The sequence below is a fragment of the Rosa rugosa genome, chromosome 2, assembly GCF_958449725.1.
Source record: "Rosa rugosa chromosome 2, drRosRugo1.1, whole genome shotgun sequence".
Lineage (NCBI taxonomy): Eukaryota > Viridiplantae > Streptophyta > Magnoliopsida > Rosales > Rosaceae > Rosa > Rosa rugosa.
Genome location: NC_084821.1, coordinates 41828564 through 41844954, shown reverse-complemented (window position 1 = coordinate 41844954; position 16391 = coordinate 41828564). Strand labels below are relative to the sequence as shown.

Genomic DNA, 16391 nt, shown 5'->3' with positions numbered 1-16391 from the left:
TAAATACCAAAGACGAAACGTAACCAAGCACCACAGAACTTCCAATATGTACACTCATCTTGCAATCCGACGCAAGGCTTATTACACCGACAGGCGACAGCTGATACTAGTTTTAAGAATAGATAATTATTTAAGACTATTTACTGCAATTGGTGAGGAAGAGTAATACCACACAAGTACCACTAGAACGGGCAATAACACGCAAGTGCTACTGCATTGGGAAAAAAAATTCACGTGTTACTATATCGAGCGACAACACACGGGTGCTACTGCATCGACCATATCATATCTATTAATTTGATCATGAGAATACTAGTTCAGTGTCAACATTTGAACCTCCACTCTAGAATACAGTCTTTAATTATACAATAATCTAGTGTCACTATTTTGAATACTACACCGACCGACAACACGCTAGTGTGAGTGACTAGGCCTGGGATCGGTTCGGATCCTGTTAAAATTGCAAGGAACCGTTGCCGAAACTGCTGCTAGGAAATCGGTTCGGGTTTGAGGTGAAAATTCCCAGAACCGCTGTAGAACCGAACCGATTTCCGGTTCCATCTGTTTGCGTCTCTAAGAGGCCAAGAATCGAGTCAATTGATGGTGGAGATGAGTCGTCGTCGGCGGCGGCGTTGTCTATATCTCGGAAGCATCAATACAACGTTGTGGGAGAGTGTGATGACATAACCATGTCGATTTGAGAGAGGAAGAGTCGGGAAGAGGGAGGGAAGGAGAGAGAGAGAGAGAGAGGGAGAGAGTGTTTTGGTGAGAAGAAGAAGAGAGAACTGAGATGGGTGAGGGATACTGAGATGGGTTTGAGGGTTTAATTTGGGGATGAAGAATTGATCGGGATTTCTGGGTATGAAAGATGAGTTTGAGATGGGATGAGAGAGTTAATCTCCTGTGGCCTAGCTTATTTTAGAGAAGTAAGCTCAATCAAAGGACTAATCACAGAACGACACATGATGAGTTTGAGATGGGATGAGAGGGTTAATCTCATGTGGCCTAGCTTATTTCACAGAAATAAGCTCAGTCAAAGGACTAATTACAGAATGACACATGTACTTCGGTTCCCAGAAATTTTAAAACACAAGCACCGAAACTGAACCGGTGATGCAACATGAAGAACCGAACTGTAAAATAGTGATGTCAAATTGTTTGAGAACCGAACCGAACCGGATTTTTCAGTCCGGTTCGGTGCGGATCCGCCGGTTTTCCGATTCTAAGTCCCAGGCCTAAGTGTGACTACTTCAACCTGCAATGCAAGGGTACTACTGCCCCGATCAATATTGCGCATTAAGAATATCCTCTAAAAAACAAAACCATTGAAGCTAGAAAGATCAAAGAAGGTTTCCCCTCCATCTATTTTTGATCCTCTAATTAATAACCATGTAATTGGCAGCGGGCCAAAGATGGTGAGAGGAAGATACATGGATGATAGTTTTTTTCTTTTTTCTTTTTTATGAAGTTATCAAAATACAAATGAGTATTAGAATTTAGAAAATTAGATGGAAAATCTTAATTATCGGCTACAAAGATTATTGCTAGGTATATACAGCCACACCTAGGGTATCCGATCTCTCTATGTTGTTCCTCATTACAGTTGCTCCAAACTCTGCAGCAGCGACAGACCATCGATGACTCCCACGAAGGCCTATCATCACCCATGACAAAGTTTGTACCGTTATCATCTGAGTGTTGGCCAAGCTACCAATCCTATAAGCAATTCTATTATGCATACTCGATCCCGAAGCAATTCTAATTTTTGTGGTGCCAACCCACAGCTAGACGTGTGCATGCTTTCCTTTTACATCTCAACTACCAAAAACCTTTCCTCCCTAGCATCTTTCGTTGATTGACAATTCAACCATTTCCCTTGCATGCTCTTTTATGTCACCACATTCCAACCGTCCTCAAGTCTCATGAACCTGGTTATTCCAGTGGCCAATAAGACTAAGATCATAACTTCTCTTTGTTACCACTCTGAGAGGATCTCTCTTTATGTCCCTTTGCTGCAACTTCTCCATCATCAAAATCATAACCAAGGGATCCTCCATGATGACCACTAGTGAACATGAAAGTTTCACCATATTGGTCATGATTACCTATCAAATGATCTTCAATTTCAAATGGCTTTCTTCCCAAAACCCTTCTGATATAGAAATGTGACCTTGCTCTTGAGCTATGGCCTTGAATTTAGGCAAACAATCAAGTCTCCAAAGAGAGTTGAGGTGGCCTCTCATTTCATTGGTCCATTTGCTGGTCATCCACACCGATAGATCAAGATCCAGGGAGATAAAAGGGCTGAAAAGAGACTAAAGCCACATTAAAACAAGGTACGACAAAAGTAACTTTGGAACCTGGATGGTGAAAAGAGACTAAAGCCACACAAAAACAAGGTACAGTCAAAACCTAAAAAATAAATGTCCCTTTCATGGTCCTCCCCTGTTTTGAAATCTAAAGGAATAGGCAACAAGCTGAATACCTAAATCTAAGATCTAATATATCACACCATATACCAACGCCAATTAATACTGGAAGTACAGAAATTAATCTAGCCACCCTTGTGCAGAGGCACACAGAGACCAATAAAGAATGCAAGGATAACTAATATTTGCTTTGACCACTAAACGCAAAATAAATTGTACAATAATAGCACAAGAATAGAATGCCACCTTCCAAATATTAATATGATCAAGAGTCTCAGGTGGAGAAACAGCCTCTGCATCTTTAGTACTACAACCTTCCTGTAGTTCCATTATCGCTTTTTAAACAGCCTAAAAATAGCATGAAACAGAAAAGATTACAGAATTATACTTATGATAATCCACAATAACAATTAAAATTTCAAATCATATACCTTAACTGAATCCTCCACTTTTCCTAGTGTAATGTTCATTTCCGCAGCAGTTCTTTTTGAGGACGCATGGTTGGATGGAACTCTGTGCTTTCTTATTACATCATCCAGCGTTATTGAAGCGGAAGCATGTTTCATTAGAGCATCCAATCTGGATTACAATAAGAAAATCAGTGTAATGACAAGTCCTTGTGAAGTCATCCCAAGAATGAAAAAACAAATATATATATGTGTGTGTGTGTGTGTAAATCAGGAGCTAACTTGGCCCAAAATTCAGGGGCCGTTCAAATGGTTTAATTATACCGTTCAAACTATCCAGCAAAATTTGTCAATATCCAAATCTAGGGATGTTTACTATATATTTATATACAAACACATATACATGTACAGGCTTATCGTAGAGAGGATGTACTTTTTAGAACCTCCCTCTATGTATGCAAATCTACATGCTATGAGTGTACTTGCAGATATACATATATGCCAAATGAAAAGTGAAACATTATGAAATACAAATAAAATTGTCAAATCCACTTGCCTCAGTACTCTAGCCGAATCCAAGGAAGATGAGGGACTGCTCGATTTTCTTGAGGAAGGTTTGACTATCGCAGACTTGAGTTTACTGTGCTTCCCAGCTTTTGCAGCTAAAGTCATTTTCTGCCTATTTGTTGTAGGAGCATTTTTTTCTTTATGAAATCCTTCTGAGGAAAGCCTTTTTCTCATTGACACACAATTCTCACTGACTACAAGGGACTCTGATGTTAATCTTCTCTTCTTCTCTTGACAGAAAGTCTTTTTCTCAGCAGAAATTTTATTGTCATCAACATCAGGAAATTTAACATGGTCCCTTCTTGGAGTTCCAAAGGCTTTAACTATTCTATGTTTTCTAATCAGAAGAAAAAGCTAAAGTATTAGTAAAACTATAGCAAACAAAATAATGAACAACAGCAGCCGATCCAGACTATTACTTACATGCAATATATTAGCACACGGTCAGGTAATAGACCTTCCCAAGCTCTTGTATCCATGTCTTCCTCATCACCTTCCTTGCCTTTTGCAAAACGAATGTCCCTGATAAATTTGGTTTTTGCATCAACCAACTAGACACGATGAAAGTCCTTGATCTTATAACAGAAAATTTGAAGGAAATAAATGAGATCACAATTAAGACACCAGTATACCGTGGCAAGCATTTACGGTGGTAGGATGTAGGACAACGCCTACACACAGCAAACTGCAATTCAGGATCCTTCTTATTCTCTCCTTGCTTACAAAAGCAGCACTTGTGAATTGGACATGTAAAAGATTCCCCCAGCATAATTCTTTTCTCAAGTTCTTCTGCAGAAACTCCGGTCTCATGATATCTTAATTTTGCAATACAATGAGGATGATAAAACTGACCACACCTTGCAGAAGTGCAGGGGAAGACCTACAGTTCATATATATACCTCAGTGCTAACTTCTGATGAAAGAAACTTTCATTGTGCACAAACTCAGACACAAACAGCAGCCCACGAGTCTATGCATAAAGCACAATTTACAAGAAACAGAGCAATAACAATGAAAATGGCAATTACAAACTCACATGACAACTCAAACCACTAGCAGTTTAGTCAAGACTCCAGAGTAACCGAGAATAAAGAACTGTCTTTCAATTCAACGGAAACTGAAGGCCACAAGGCTGACAAGAACCCAGTCATTCTTCTATATGTTTCACATTTTCTAAAATAACATTTTTCAGAGAGGAGGGGGGGTTGTGGTGGAACAAACAAATTGAAGCAGAGTAATATATGTTGTAAAACTTAAAACTCTGGATGAATCATATAAGATATGAATGCCAACCAGAAATAATGGATACGCGATGCACTGGGCACTACAAAATGCAAATAAAATGTCATTATGAATGTTTATTGCAATCACAATAAAATTGCAACACCTTCGCTTCAAAATGACAACAAAAAAAACAAAACCACAGGCAGTAATGTGGATAGATCAGTACAATACTGATTCATACCTCAGCACCTAAAGATTTGTCCGAGGATCCTAACTTCCCACAAGCATAGCACTGATGCTGTTTATATTGACAGTTCTTGCAGTAGAAATCAATTTTTCGAATTGCCTACCAAGTTCAAAACATAGCACAAAAACAATCAATAATAAAAATACCAAAAAGACACAACCAATAAGAAAGAAACATGACTTAGAAGTATAAAGGAGCATACATCTACTTCATCCTGGGTAAATCCAAGAGATTCACAAGTAAAGTCCTCACCGTCCTTTACAGTTGCATGAAAGGACCTTAGGCATCGCCCTTCACAACTGGTTTACATAACAAAACCGATTAAAACCATAGATTCTAGACATTATATTATATAAATAATCTCAGGATTGTCAACATTATCAATAGGAATTAGCCAACACAAGAGCATACCACAAAAGGTTGCCACCATTATCACAAAAAGCACAAACCGTATCGAATAGGTCATCAGTGGACAATCCTGGCTTTTTTCTAACTTGGATATCCTGAATGAGTTCATGCTCAATTAATTAAATAAAGTTGATAACAGAACTCAAGGATAAAAGCATTATGATGAAAAGGGTGAACAGATTAGCGAGAGAACTTAACCTCATCAGATAGTTTCCTCTTTGTGGGCCTCTCTTCAAGAAAGTTGACTATAAACTGTTCAAAACATGAAATTTCATCTTTAATATTGTAAAATAAACATAATGATAGTGTACGTACATAAACTAAGAATACAGTCCCTTTTTTAATCTAATTGCTCATTCCTGGGAAGAGGAAGGAGTAGATAAAGCAGAGGACTCCTCTTTATTGCCACCTCCTCTTACCGAAGTGAGTGAATTACATGTAGAGATCCCTAGAGGCTTTTGAGGCAAAAGGTTTCTGGTATATATTATTGGCTTTAAAGGACATGCATTACATATAACTAGGAATCAATTTAGCAGCTGGTGGTAGAACAGATAATAGAACATGGCAACAGAGAGAAAATAAACAAAGTTCTGAATCTTAATGAAATTCGCATAATACCACTATAAATTTCCCATAATTAAATTAGAGCACAAACAATTACTTAGAGCTCACTGGTATGTTGACACAAAGGTACAAAAATGTATGATTTTAAAACTTCTGAAAATGTTTCCACTCAGCCCGCTCCAATATTAGAATTTTGATTGCAAACCTACTTGGAATAAAGGCAACTGCTGACCACTCCAAGACTAGACATCTTTCTCAATATAATAAATACTTAAGTAGTGATGTTTGAGGCAAATCTAATAACTGGCAAAGAGAATTTCTCTCAAACTATTTGATATGATCTGAAATTTTGTCAAAGATATCACACACCTTAATCCTTATGTATTCATTCAGAACCAAAAGACTTTGTATGAAACAACGCAATGTAAGCATCAATGGGGATGCAATAAGAGATTTGTAAAAAAATCAATACAGCTCAATATCCATTATCTTTCCAATGGTGGTTTTAAGAAATTTTAAAGGCCATAGTATGCGTCTCACTGACTGGTGGTGTTTAATGCTAGGCCTGTGATTTGGAAGTTTGGAACTTTATCCCAGACATGCTTTCCCAATTAGGAACAAGAGCAAACATTCAATTTAGATAAGCAGGAGCCAACAGAAACTTTGGATAATGAGCTGAAGAAAAAGAAAATAAAATACATCTGGGAACTGATAGTGATTCAGTGTTGTAGAGAAAGCAACACTAAGAAAATAGACAAACCTTGGACTTTGCCAAAGAATCCTCCCATTTAAGAGCCTCCCTAATTAAAGGCATATGCTCGGCGAGATCATTTTGAGAAGGCCTGGCCTCATACAAACTGCAAGTCGAGAGCAGCTATCAGACTAATTAATCGATGAAAAAGCTACCAAAGTAGCAGTACGTACGTAAATAATACTAAAAACATTGCAAGGTACCTAAAAACATTAGCCAAGTACTCCCACAGAGATTTGGCAGACGTTTCCGGATTCCTGATCACATAACTAAGACAGTGGAGCGTTACCAAGATTGCCCTTATTATCTTCTCAAAACTCTTCCTCGGCCTCTGGAGCACGATCCACTTGTTTTGCTTGGAGAGCACCGATATCACCGGCTTCACACTAAAAAGGTCAAATTTCCATGCTATAACAGCTCGATGTACCGTCTGAAGCCCATTATCGGCAATGCCGCGCAAATATATGACTTCTTTCTTCCCATTCTGTCTCTTATCCTTACCCCATTCAATTGGCAAAACATGAAACGAGATAGGTTCATTCTTGTCATCTTCGAAATAATAATTTGTCACAGGCAGAGGCTCTGCCTCATTATCAAAAGATGCCATTACGTACCCTCTCTTTCAACTCAGACCGCTGATGATTTTAGACCTAAGAGTAAAATTCAAAGAATGATCTCTGTTGTGAAACAAGTACAGTATGAGAAATCCATGAATGCCGCTCCCTTGCATTGCAATAAGTAGTAAAAATCTATCAAGGCAATCACCGAAAATTGAACCAACAAAATTTCTTCAAAATCAAGCAAACTGCTACGGTTTCCGATTTCCCAAAACTTTGAAACAATTTAAACCAAAATAACATTTGAATTCAACAAAATAAGATGAAGACGATTACAAGAAAAAGGGAATGGAGCGGTGTTTACCTGAAGAGATTCGCAGGAAACGTAAGAGTTAGGGTTACCGTAGGAGCGTGAGTAACGAGTGCGAGCAGAGTTCAGAGGCCGGAGGGTTTGAATTCAATCCACGTTACGTGACCGACTTACTGCAGTGATAGTGACAATGTGGCACTCTGTCTTTAAAAAAAAAATTTTAATCTTTTTTTTTTTTGGAAATAAGGACTTTGTAATTCTTTAACCAGGGATGGTGGGGAGTTACTACAGTTAGTGGAAAGTTTTTTCATGGTAAACTACACATAGTGAGAAGTTACTTTTTTTACTACACTTAGTGGGAAGTTTTTTCATGGTAAAAATGCACATAGTGAGAAGTTACTTTTCAAAAAAAAAAAAAGGATTAAAAAATTTCACTCCTACTTCCATGGTGACTCGAACCCATGACCTCAATCTTAGGTAGTGGGCGCTTTAACCACTGAGCTAACACCACATCATCTAGTGAGAAGTTACTTATAGGGAGTGGAATTTTTTTTCCTTATCTTTTTCAATTTTGATTTGTATTCATCTTCTTATGATGTAAAAATATCTATATTGTAATCTCATACTCTGGCTAATAAAGTGAGTTCTCTATGTGTGTGGAGAGAAGTTAAAGGTAGTGGAAAGTTTTTCATACAACCACCATGTTTTCTACTATTTCTTTTATTTTTATTCTTTTATTTTCTATTTTACAATTTACTATATCATCCCTAATGATTAATTATATTTCATAGTTTTTTAATACATAAGGGTTAAATTGGTAAAAAAATTCAGTTTTGGAGAGCAAGTTCTCTTCTCTTAATAATAGTAAGATTAGCCTTTCTCCACACATGCAGAGTAAGTATCAAGTTTTTTTATTTATAAAAAATAATGAAGAAAACAGTTATTGCAAAGAAAAGTGGGTTCTTCTTTTGTTTTTTTAATAAAAATATATTTAGTAAATGTCATAATTGTCCTTGTGATATAATTAATTCTCAAAGTTTTTTGATCTTCTAAGGTTATTTCTGTCAAATTTTTTGCTTTTGACTAACAAACCTTCTTCTTTTAATAATAGTATAGATATTGATTAGATTAACGTTTAATAAATGACATATATAAATGTAATTAATAAACTAACATAAATGCCAGTCTCTCCTCTTTCGAGTGAAGATATTTAGATTTAGTTTGAAGTGTGTCGGTGCAGTTGTATCCCTCATTGGGTGCTGTCAGTTTGTAATTGCAGTCAGTTTAGATTGCAGTCAGTTTGTAATTGCAGTTTAGTGAATGAAATTTTATTTGATAAAAAAAAAAAAAAAACTTATTTTTCTCTCTCCACTATCTTCTCTCTACAATAACTGTTTCATTCCATTCATATTCTTTTTTATTTCCTTAAAAAAAAATTTAAAAAAATAATAAATAAAAAAAACAACTATTACAGAAGCAGAGCATGTATGGAGAAGGCTAGTTATATATAAATTTCTTTTAAAAATGATTTGGAACCCAGCCTAACTGGGAGACTCAGTCCCGTGCCCGACTCCATTTATTCTATTAATAGAAGAGCTTTTGCTCACCATAACCAAATTATTTTACAGCTATAACCTTCAAATATTAAAATAAAATCTTTAAACAAGTAAAAATGATAATGAGCCATCTTCTTTTAGACAAGTCTGCTTATTTAAGATAAATGTAGTTTATAGTTCATCAAAAGCTGAAGTGAGCAAGAGTACTCTTTTATTGCTAGTGATCTTATTGCTAGAGACTAGCTATTCGAGTAAGGAGGATGTATAGGGTTACTTCAAGTAAAAGGAGATTTTTGAAAAAAAAAAAAAAAAACATAGAGAAGACAAAATACTAATATTGAAAATATGAATAGAATTGCTCTTAACCAAAGATTGAAACAGAAAAAGAAAATGGGACCAAATTGCACAAAAGGTTAGAACATAAACTGCCCGTCAGTTCCAGACTTTCAAGATAGAAAAGTGGATGTAATACTCCGATAACAATAATTTTTGGTTCTTCTTTTGAATAAGAAAGATTCTTATTTATGTCTCCGCAGCCTTGGACTTTACATTTCCTAATCTAAGTTCTTCAGGGAAATTCTGTTTTCATGCACTTTACATTTCAGCTCTCGCACTGCAATGTACTCTTCTTTCCCTAGTTGTTTACAGGTGTGATTCAAGTCACATTTGATTGTCCCGGGTATGGTAAAAAAGAACCGTCGCTCTACAATGTTCCTCTCTTTTCATTTCAAATCTATAAACCGTCGCTCTATGATCCTACTTATGTTTGCAACCATATTTATATGGAGCTGTAAATATAGACTTTACTTGAACCTACTTAACAGATATGCAACCAGTCTCTTCCACCCTGCTCCCATCTTCAAAAGAAGTGACCTCAGTGTCGAGCTGTGAGGAGACTTCAGAAGCAGTGTCGTCAATACTCAAGTTTGAAATTTCACCACCGAGGGAAGAAGTTCCTTCATCCTCGCCACTGATTGATGTTGCAGGTGACACATCCGCAGGGGATGGAGATGCTTCCGAGTCATCAACTGGTTGTTGCAGGCTCCAAAACATAATGCTGGCTGTTAGGGTCAGAAGCATCTTCTGGTTCACCTGCCATGAGATCACACATGTCATATAAACCAAAACTATACGTTACTGACAACCGCTACTACCACTGACAATTGTCACCACTGACCGACTTCTGTGTGTGTCTAAGAAATAAATAAACAAATGACTCTTTGCTATTCAAGAAAGTCATAACTCATAATGAAAGTGAACAGATTTAGTCTTTCCCCCCAATTGTGTGAATATCAAACTAATTAATAGAAATGAATGGGAAATGTTACTCCTTTAGGCTCCTCAAATTAAATGTGAGATGAATGAACAAACCAAACAATTGGATTTGAAAGGTTTTCTTTTTACCTCCATGATGTCCTCAGGCAACAAGAAAATGGAACAACCAAGCTTTCGCGCAACACTGACTATGTATGTAGCATTTAACTTCTTTTCATCAGCTATCATTTCACAAAAGAAAAGAAGCACACTTATTTGATCAGTACTTTCCTCCAACTTGAGTTATTCGTCAATTGTAAATGATGATCGTGCTAAATCTTACCACTTTCACCCTTGGTAACAAGGTTCCAATTGACAACCCTAGGCTCCACAGCACTGAGAAGCTCAAGGAAGAAAATTCCATTCGACAGGCTCTTATCCTGGAGAAATCACAGGTTTCACAACACCAAAAGTTATCATCTATGAATTATGGTCTTAACAATAACTCAACTCAAAATGCAGAACGTTGGTCTATTTGAACCTTAAAACTCTCCATTCGAGAAGTTCTGCCCGTGCTTTTAACTTTGTTGTTAGCCCACTTTAAAATATCTGCATCTGTCATCTCCTTTCCTCGGGAGTGGGATCTTAGATTCCTCAAAAGTTGAAGCATATTAAACCTCATCAACTGCCATAGAAAAGCTGAAACAGATAAAAACAGAATTTTAGCATTCAATTCTCAGGCAACCCACAAATAGCAACACAAATACGACGACCAACACTTGGAAACTCCAGTTCACATAAAGGAACAAAGCCATTTTTAATTATTTTGGGAGCATGCAACAATTGTACAAAGTTTTATTCTTGAGGAGAGAAGGATGCAGAAGAAGCTTTAAAGTTAGGTCAGATTCAAAATTAAATTTGTTAATGCAGATTTATGTAACTCATCAATGATTATATCATCACGATAACAAGTCTTCAAGAAAAATGAAGCTGAACTTGTTTATGAAATCAATAAAAGATATTGAAGCCTGCAAGGGAAAAGGCATTAACAGGGTGGTGCACATCATTAGACAGAGTACAAATATGTCGGTCTAGATGTTAAACTCGAAAGTGAAGCAGATTGTAAAGGTTTGTACACAATTGATAAATGTAGAAAATTACCAAGTATGAGCTTCTTGTTTCCCTGCACAATATCATTTCCAGCTACATTCACCAGAGAAAATTTGAGCTGCTTCCCAATCCTTACAACCTGATTGCAATTCTCTACTTTCCTAAATGGCATCTTGATTGGAGGCCTTGATGCTTGCTTCCAGTTAACTGATCCTGGAGAAACCTTATCAAGCACTTCTAAGAGAATCCATCTGCATTCCAGAAACACAAGAATTAAGCCAATATAAGAGGCATGTGTTTGCAATTCTTACTATTAGATACAAAAATGTCATATTAGTTAAGGCCATCATTATATGTGCCAAGTGAACTTAAGAAACTTTGGCAATGGCATCTATGCTTCTTGAAAAAATGCCATATTATTAACAACTTGACTACATAAATTTCTCAAATACATTCTTCTTGAACACATAACTCACAAATAACAAATTCAAATATAGATGTTTGCCATTATTACTTCTCTGACTTAGTTGTAGAATACTCACCCATTTCTCACATCCTCGAATACATTATTAACGTAATTCACAATGCCTAGACTGTTGATCCACAGCCTGAAGCATCTCTCTTCTCGTGATGTTTGAACATCATCTGTCATCATCTCTGCAAAAGATATCTTTTTGCTGTCTGTAGAGAGACCATTTCTGTACAAGGTATACTCTTAATCAACAATTTAGTTCAGCAAAAATATCCAATTTGGTACATACACACACAAAAACACAGTCGTTATCTCTGTATTCCAATTTCAATTAAATGCTTCCTTGTCAGAGAGTTTGGTGTCAGGGTCTCGATTAACAACCTCACAAGATCACATGTCCTAAATGATGAAATGCTAATTACTACTGAGACTGGGAAGGTAACTACTTAAAGGAAATGATTTTACAAATTTTGTTGACAACATATCATATGCAGAATCAACTGGTATGCCTAAGCTTACTCCATACTTCTTACATTTGTCCCAAATTATGCATGTATTGGAAAACAAAGCAAGCACAAAGTTACCTTCTAAAAATATAAAGAACTGATAGTTACTGCCCACCTTTCATGGAAGATCTGTGCCACAAATGCCAGATTTAAGTTTGAAGAACCCTCAATAATGTCTTTTGGGGATAAATATCTTTTGCAGTTCATTCTCTCGGCATGATCAAGAACCAATTTTGCTCTTTCGTCGGGTTTGGCATCCAATGTGGCTGGATTACAGTGTTCTGGAGCAAGAACATTAAGTAGATACGCATAAGCCTCTCCATCCTGTGCATAAATTACAAATCATGAAAAATATAATCATTTTATACAGTTATATTCGATAAAATTTATAAGAAACCAGTAAAGCTGCAGCAGTATCCAGTAGAGAACTACAGGTTCTCATTGGAATGAAGGGAGGAAGTGGAAGGTACAACTTTAACAAGATTAAATATATTCATTAAAAGTATGTAAACTGGAAACACACTCCCATTAAATTCAGCACTTGTCCTCTCATGTGTTCTATAAAGATCACAAATTTTCAAGTGCTTATATGGTTTCATGCTTTGTCCCAGAATAGGATCTCGCACCATAAATTCAGCTTATACATTCTCGTACAGATAATCTAGCATGATTCATATTTAGATATCCAAATATGATTCACTGATAGATATCCACCCACTACGAACGCCCTGGAAGTCATAAAGAATCTGCTACTTACATGCTCCTAGAATATACAGTATGAATGCCGGTAAATACCTTCAGATCAGAAGAGAAGTTTGCAACTGCCTTCTTGTAGCCTGCTTTCTGGAGATGGAAATTCATCCACTTCAATAAGACCTTCTCAGGTGGTAAACTCAAAAGCTCTTCAACATCCTGTGCAATACCAGTACATAACAACAATGTCATTCCCAAAACGTTTATTCAAAAAGAAAAAGAAAAAAAGAAATAGATCAACATTCCATGAACAAATAGGTACAAAAACACAGAAAAGAAATTCTCAAATGCATTACCTTGCTATCATCGACCAATTCCACAAGCTGAGGAGTCTTCTTAAGGTTCAGATCTGCCAACAGTTGGATCTGAAATTGCCATATTAAATTCGTGCAAGAACAAAGGGGTAAAGAGACAGCTGAATTACTATAGCAAGTAGCTATTTCTCCATTAATACACTAGAGTCTGTGTCAAAACTTTAGTAGCTTACCTTTATTATTTGAGAAATCAATCCCAATACCAGATGAGGCTGCACATAAATAACCAAACTATAAATTTTCAAAACTCCAAAAAATATTATATTAAAAAAATATTGAACAAAAATAAACAAAACGTACTCTTCCTTCAACCAGGTCTTGTGTGCCAATATTAACCACCGTGCAGCCAATGGCCTTGGCAGAGTTGAGGCAAAGAGTGTGGTTTTCATTCCTCTCCCAGGGGTTGAGGATTCGTTTGGTGTTAATTGCTCTTTCATCTATTGTCCCGGGCACAGCAACATTTATAAGCTTACTGCAATTAAACCATTTCATGAATAAAACAAGACAAAATGAAACCTTTGTCTGAGATAATTATGTAGATAATAATCAAGCAAGCCCTGTTTGTATACCATAAGAGAACTCCATCTTTTGCAAGATTGAATAGATCATTTGTAGCTGGGTCCAATGGGAGAAACTGCTGTAGAAATGGGTCATCACCGAGATAACTGTTTATGTGAGCAACATAAGATGCTTTCTCTGATTCACTGATGGTGTGAAGTAGGGTAGTTGTGGAAGCCTTCAAGAATGACCAAGAGTTCTTTGAACCACCAGATTTTACTGTTGTTTGACCTTGCAAATTCAAGTATGCCTGTGTAGTTGATGCAACTAATTAACATGGTATCTCCTATAAAGCCACACAATTCTTACATGAAAGCAAATTACACTATCCCATACTCCAGATTCCAAAACAATAAAAAACATAGTATGTGTGTGAGCGTTTGTCTATTAGAATTTTAGAGAACACAGAATGACTCACCTTAAGGAAAGATTCAAAGTCAATTTCATCACTCAAGTTGGAACCCAATCCACTTAAGATGTTCCTAATCTCCTCCTCAGAATGTGTTTCTTTAAATGCCTTTGATGTCACCATTAAAGCTGGCAAATCTCCAGCAGTGACTATGCCATTCTGATTCTTCACTGAAGTAAACTGACCAAAACAACAGCAGAGGAAAATTGCGATTAAATCAAACAACAGATCATTGGAAACCAAATCACACAACATCCTCTAATATCATATGATAAGTTGATAACAAATGCCAAATAAAACTCCTACTTTGAACAGGAAATGACCAAGGAACAGAATATACATACTTTGGATTCCAAACTGCGAAGCTCAACCTGGGTGAACTGGCTTTGAAGCCACTGATCAGAAATGTGCACACCTGCATAACTCGACATCTCCGCCAATTGCCTAGCGGAGAAGAAAACCGACTATACTTGCTTAACTCCTCCTCAAATTCCACAACTAAAGAAAAACCCAGCACGGGTACTCTCAGAGCAATTACTAATCAGCACACAACTCCAGAACCACAATCACATCAAATCTGCAGAGTGGTTGTCCTACTCTGTCACTAGCATAGATCACACAAAATGATGCTAGATTAGCGCGTGCATTCATCTAAAATCATGAAACATTAAGCCAAGATGCCATCAATTATATTACACCAACATCATGAACCATGAATTGCACTACACCACAGTCAATACAAAATCGAAAAGTTCCTAGAAATGGAAATACATCGATTTTTTTATATTAAACAAAATCGAGTTATAATGGATGCATTTCTTTCTCCAAAAAATGTTGCTATAACATGAAAATCAATGCAGTACTGGAAACTGAAATCAGAAATCGATGATATACACATGAAGCTCCAAACACAAATAAAACAGTAACACACAACACATGTGACATGTGACACACCAAACGGAAATCACGAACAGAAACAAAACCCAAGAAGACAAAGAAACTAAGAATCAAACCCAAATCCAGAAAACACAGAAGTGACCAAAAAAAACCGAGAACTCCATACACAGAGACAGACACCAGTAATTGAGGTAATGTAAAATAGCAGTAAAATCTTTGCGTGCGTTTTCATTCTCAAACACTTCACCGTAAACCAGAGAGTTGAATCAAACCCCAATAAAGAAAGCGTGAAAACTACGCAAACCCAGAAGAACTGCATACCTCTTATCAAAATCAACGACATGCACTGATGAATTACTCCCTCTGAAAATCTCGGAGTGCAGAGAAAGAAAGAGAGAGAGAGAGAGACGAGATGGGTTTTGGAGAGAGAAGAGGATTTAGAAAGAGAAACGGGATCGAGGTTACTTCACGGGAGAGCAAAGTGAGAAAGGAGAAACGGTGTCTGGTAACAAGGAAGGAGTAGGGGGACTCTCTCTCTCTCGCTAAGACCAAAAACAAACGAAGACAGCCGAGAGATGACTGGCGCTATGGGAAATCGCAGGGGGTTAAGGTACGCGCGCGATTATGAGAAAGTGTGGTGGACTCGCTCTTGCTGTTGTCCAACGCGGTGTGTGGGTGTCAATTGTTTGGTTGTATCTACTACCCAATTTTGTTTCCATCGTGGATCGCTCTCACCTTTTTTATATTGGCGTGTGTTCGATACAAATTAGTCTTCACAACATGGGCTCACGCTCTGATAACAAAAACAAAATTTAGATATTTTTCTTTTATTTTTAAATTCACTACCGAAATACTTGTACATAATCCTGTACTATTTAGTCTAGTGATATAAGTTTTTCATTTAGAAGTGCGAGACTGTGAGTTCGACTCAATAAAACTAGTTTTGATATGATAAAAAAAAAAAATTTATTTATTTGAGATTTGCTAACCAAGATCTAGAAGGTGTAAATCCTTGAATGTAAAAAAAAAAAAAAAAAAAACAGAGAACTAAGGGTCCAGGTCTAATGGTGACATCTTCTATTAAGTAATAATTAAAGT

At 36.7% G+C, this 16391-nt stretch overlaps 2 protein-coding genes across 3 annotated transcripts; both read right to left on the bottom strand.

Moving 5' to 3' along the window:
- Positions 1-1363: 1363 nt before the first annotated feature.
- Positions 1364-7271, bottom strand: LOC133733982 (protein ENHANCED DOWNY MILDEW 2-like). Its single transcript, XM_062161647.1, has 11 exons — positions 6801-7271; positions 6607-6703; positions 5481-5534; positions 5286-5377; positions 5077-5173; positions 4869-4973; positions 4036-4283; positions 3827-3925; positions 2861-3740; positions 2676-2777; positions 1364-2304 (listed from the first exon to the last, which is right to left on the bottom strand). The coding sequence occupies exons 1-9, from the start codon at positions 7202-7204 to the stop codon at positions 3212-3214; spliced, it is 1725 nt and encodes a 574-aa protein (XP_062017631.1). The 5' UTR covers positions 7205-7271; the 3' UTR covers positions 1364-2304; positions 2676-2777; positions 2861-3211.
- Positions 7272-9392: 2121 nt separating this feature from the next.
- LOC133733978 (fimbrin-1-like) lies at positions 9393-15876 on the bottom strand. 2 transcript variants are annotated; one of them, XM_062161640.1, is made up of 15 exons: positions 15615-15876; positions 14741-15000; positions 14406-14576; positions 13999-14237; positions 13730-13901; positions 13603-13641; positions 13412-13480; positions 13158-13274; positions 12478-12686; positions 11927-12082; positions 11436-11635; positions 10816-10973; positions 10618-10714; positions 10425-10516; positions 9393-10112 (listed from the first exon to the last, which is right to left on the bottom strand). In XM_062161640.1, the coding sequence occupies exons 2-15, from the start codon at positions 14825-14827 to the stop codon at positions 9834-9836; spliced, it is 2085 nt and encodes a 694-aa protein (XP_062017624.1). In that variant the 5' UTR covers positions 14828-15000; positions 15615-15876; the 3' UTR covers positions 9393-9833. The 2 variants fall into 2 exon arrangements, with proteins under 2 accessions (XP_062017624.1, XP_062017625.1); XM_062161641.1 differs by having other exon boundaries at positions 14741-14994.
- Positions 15877-16391: the final 515 nt, after the last annotated feature.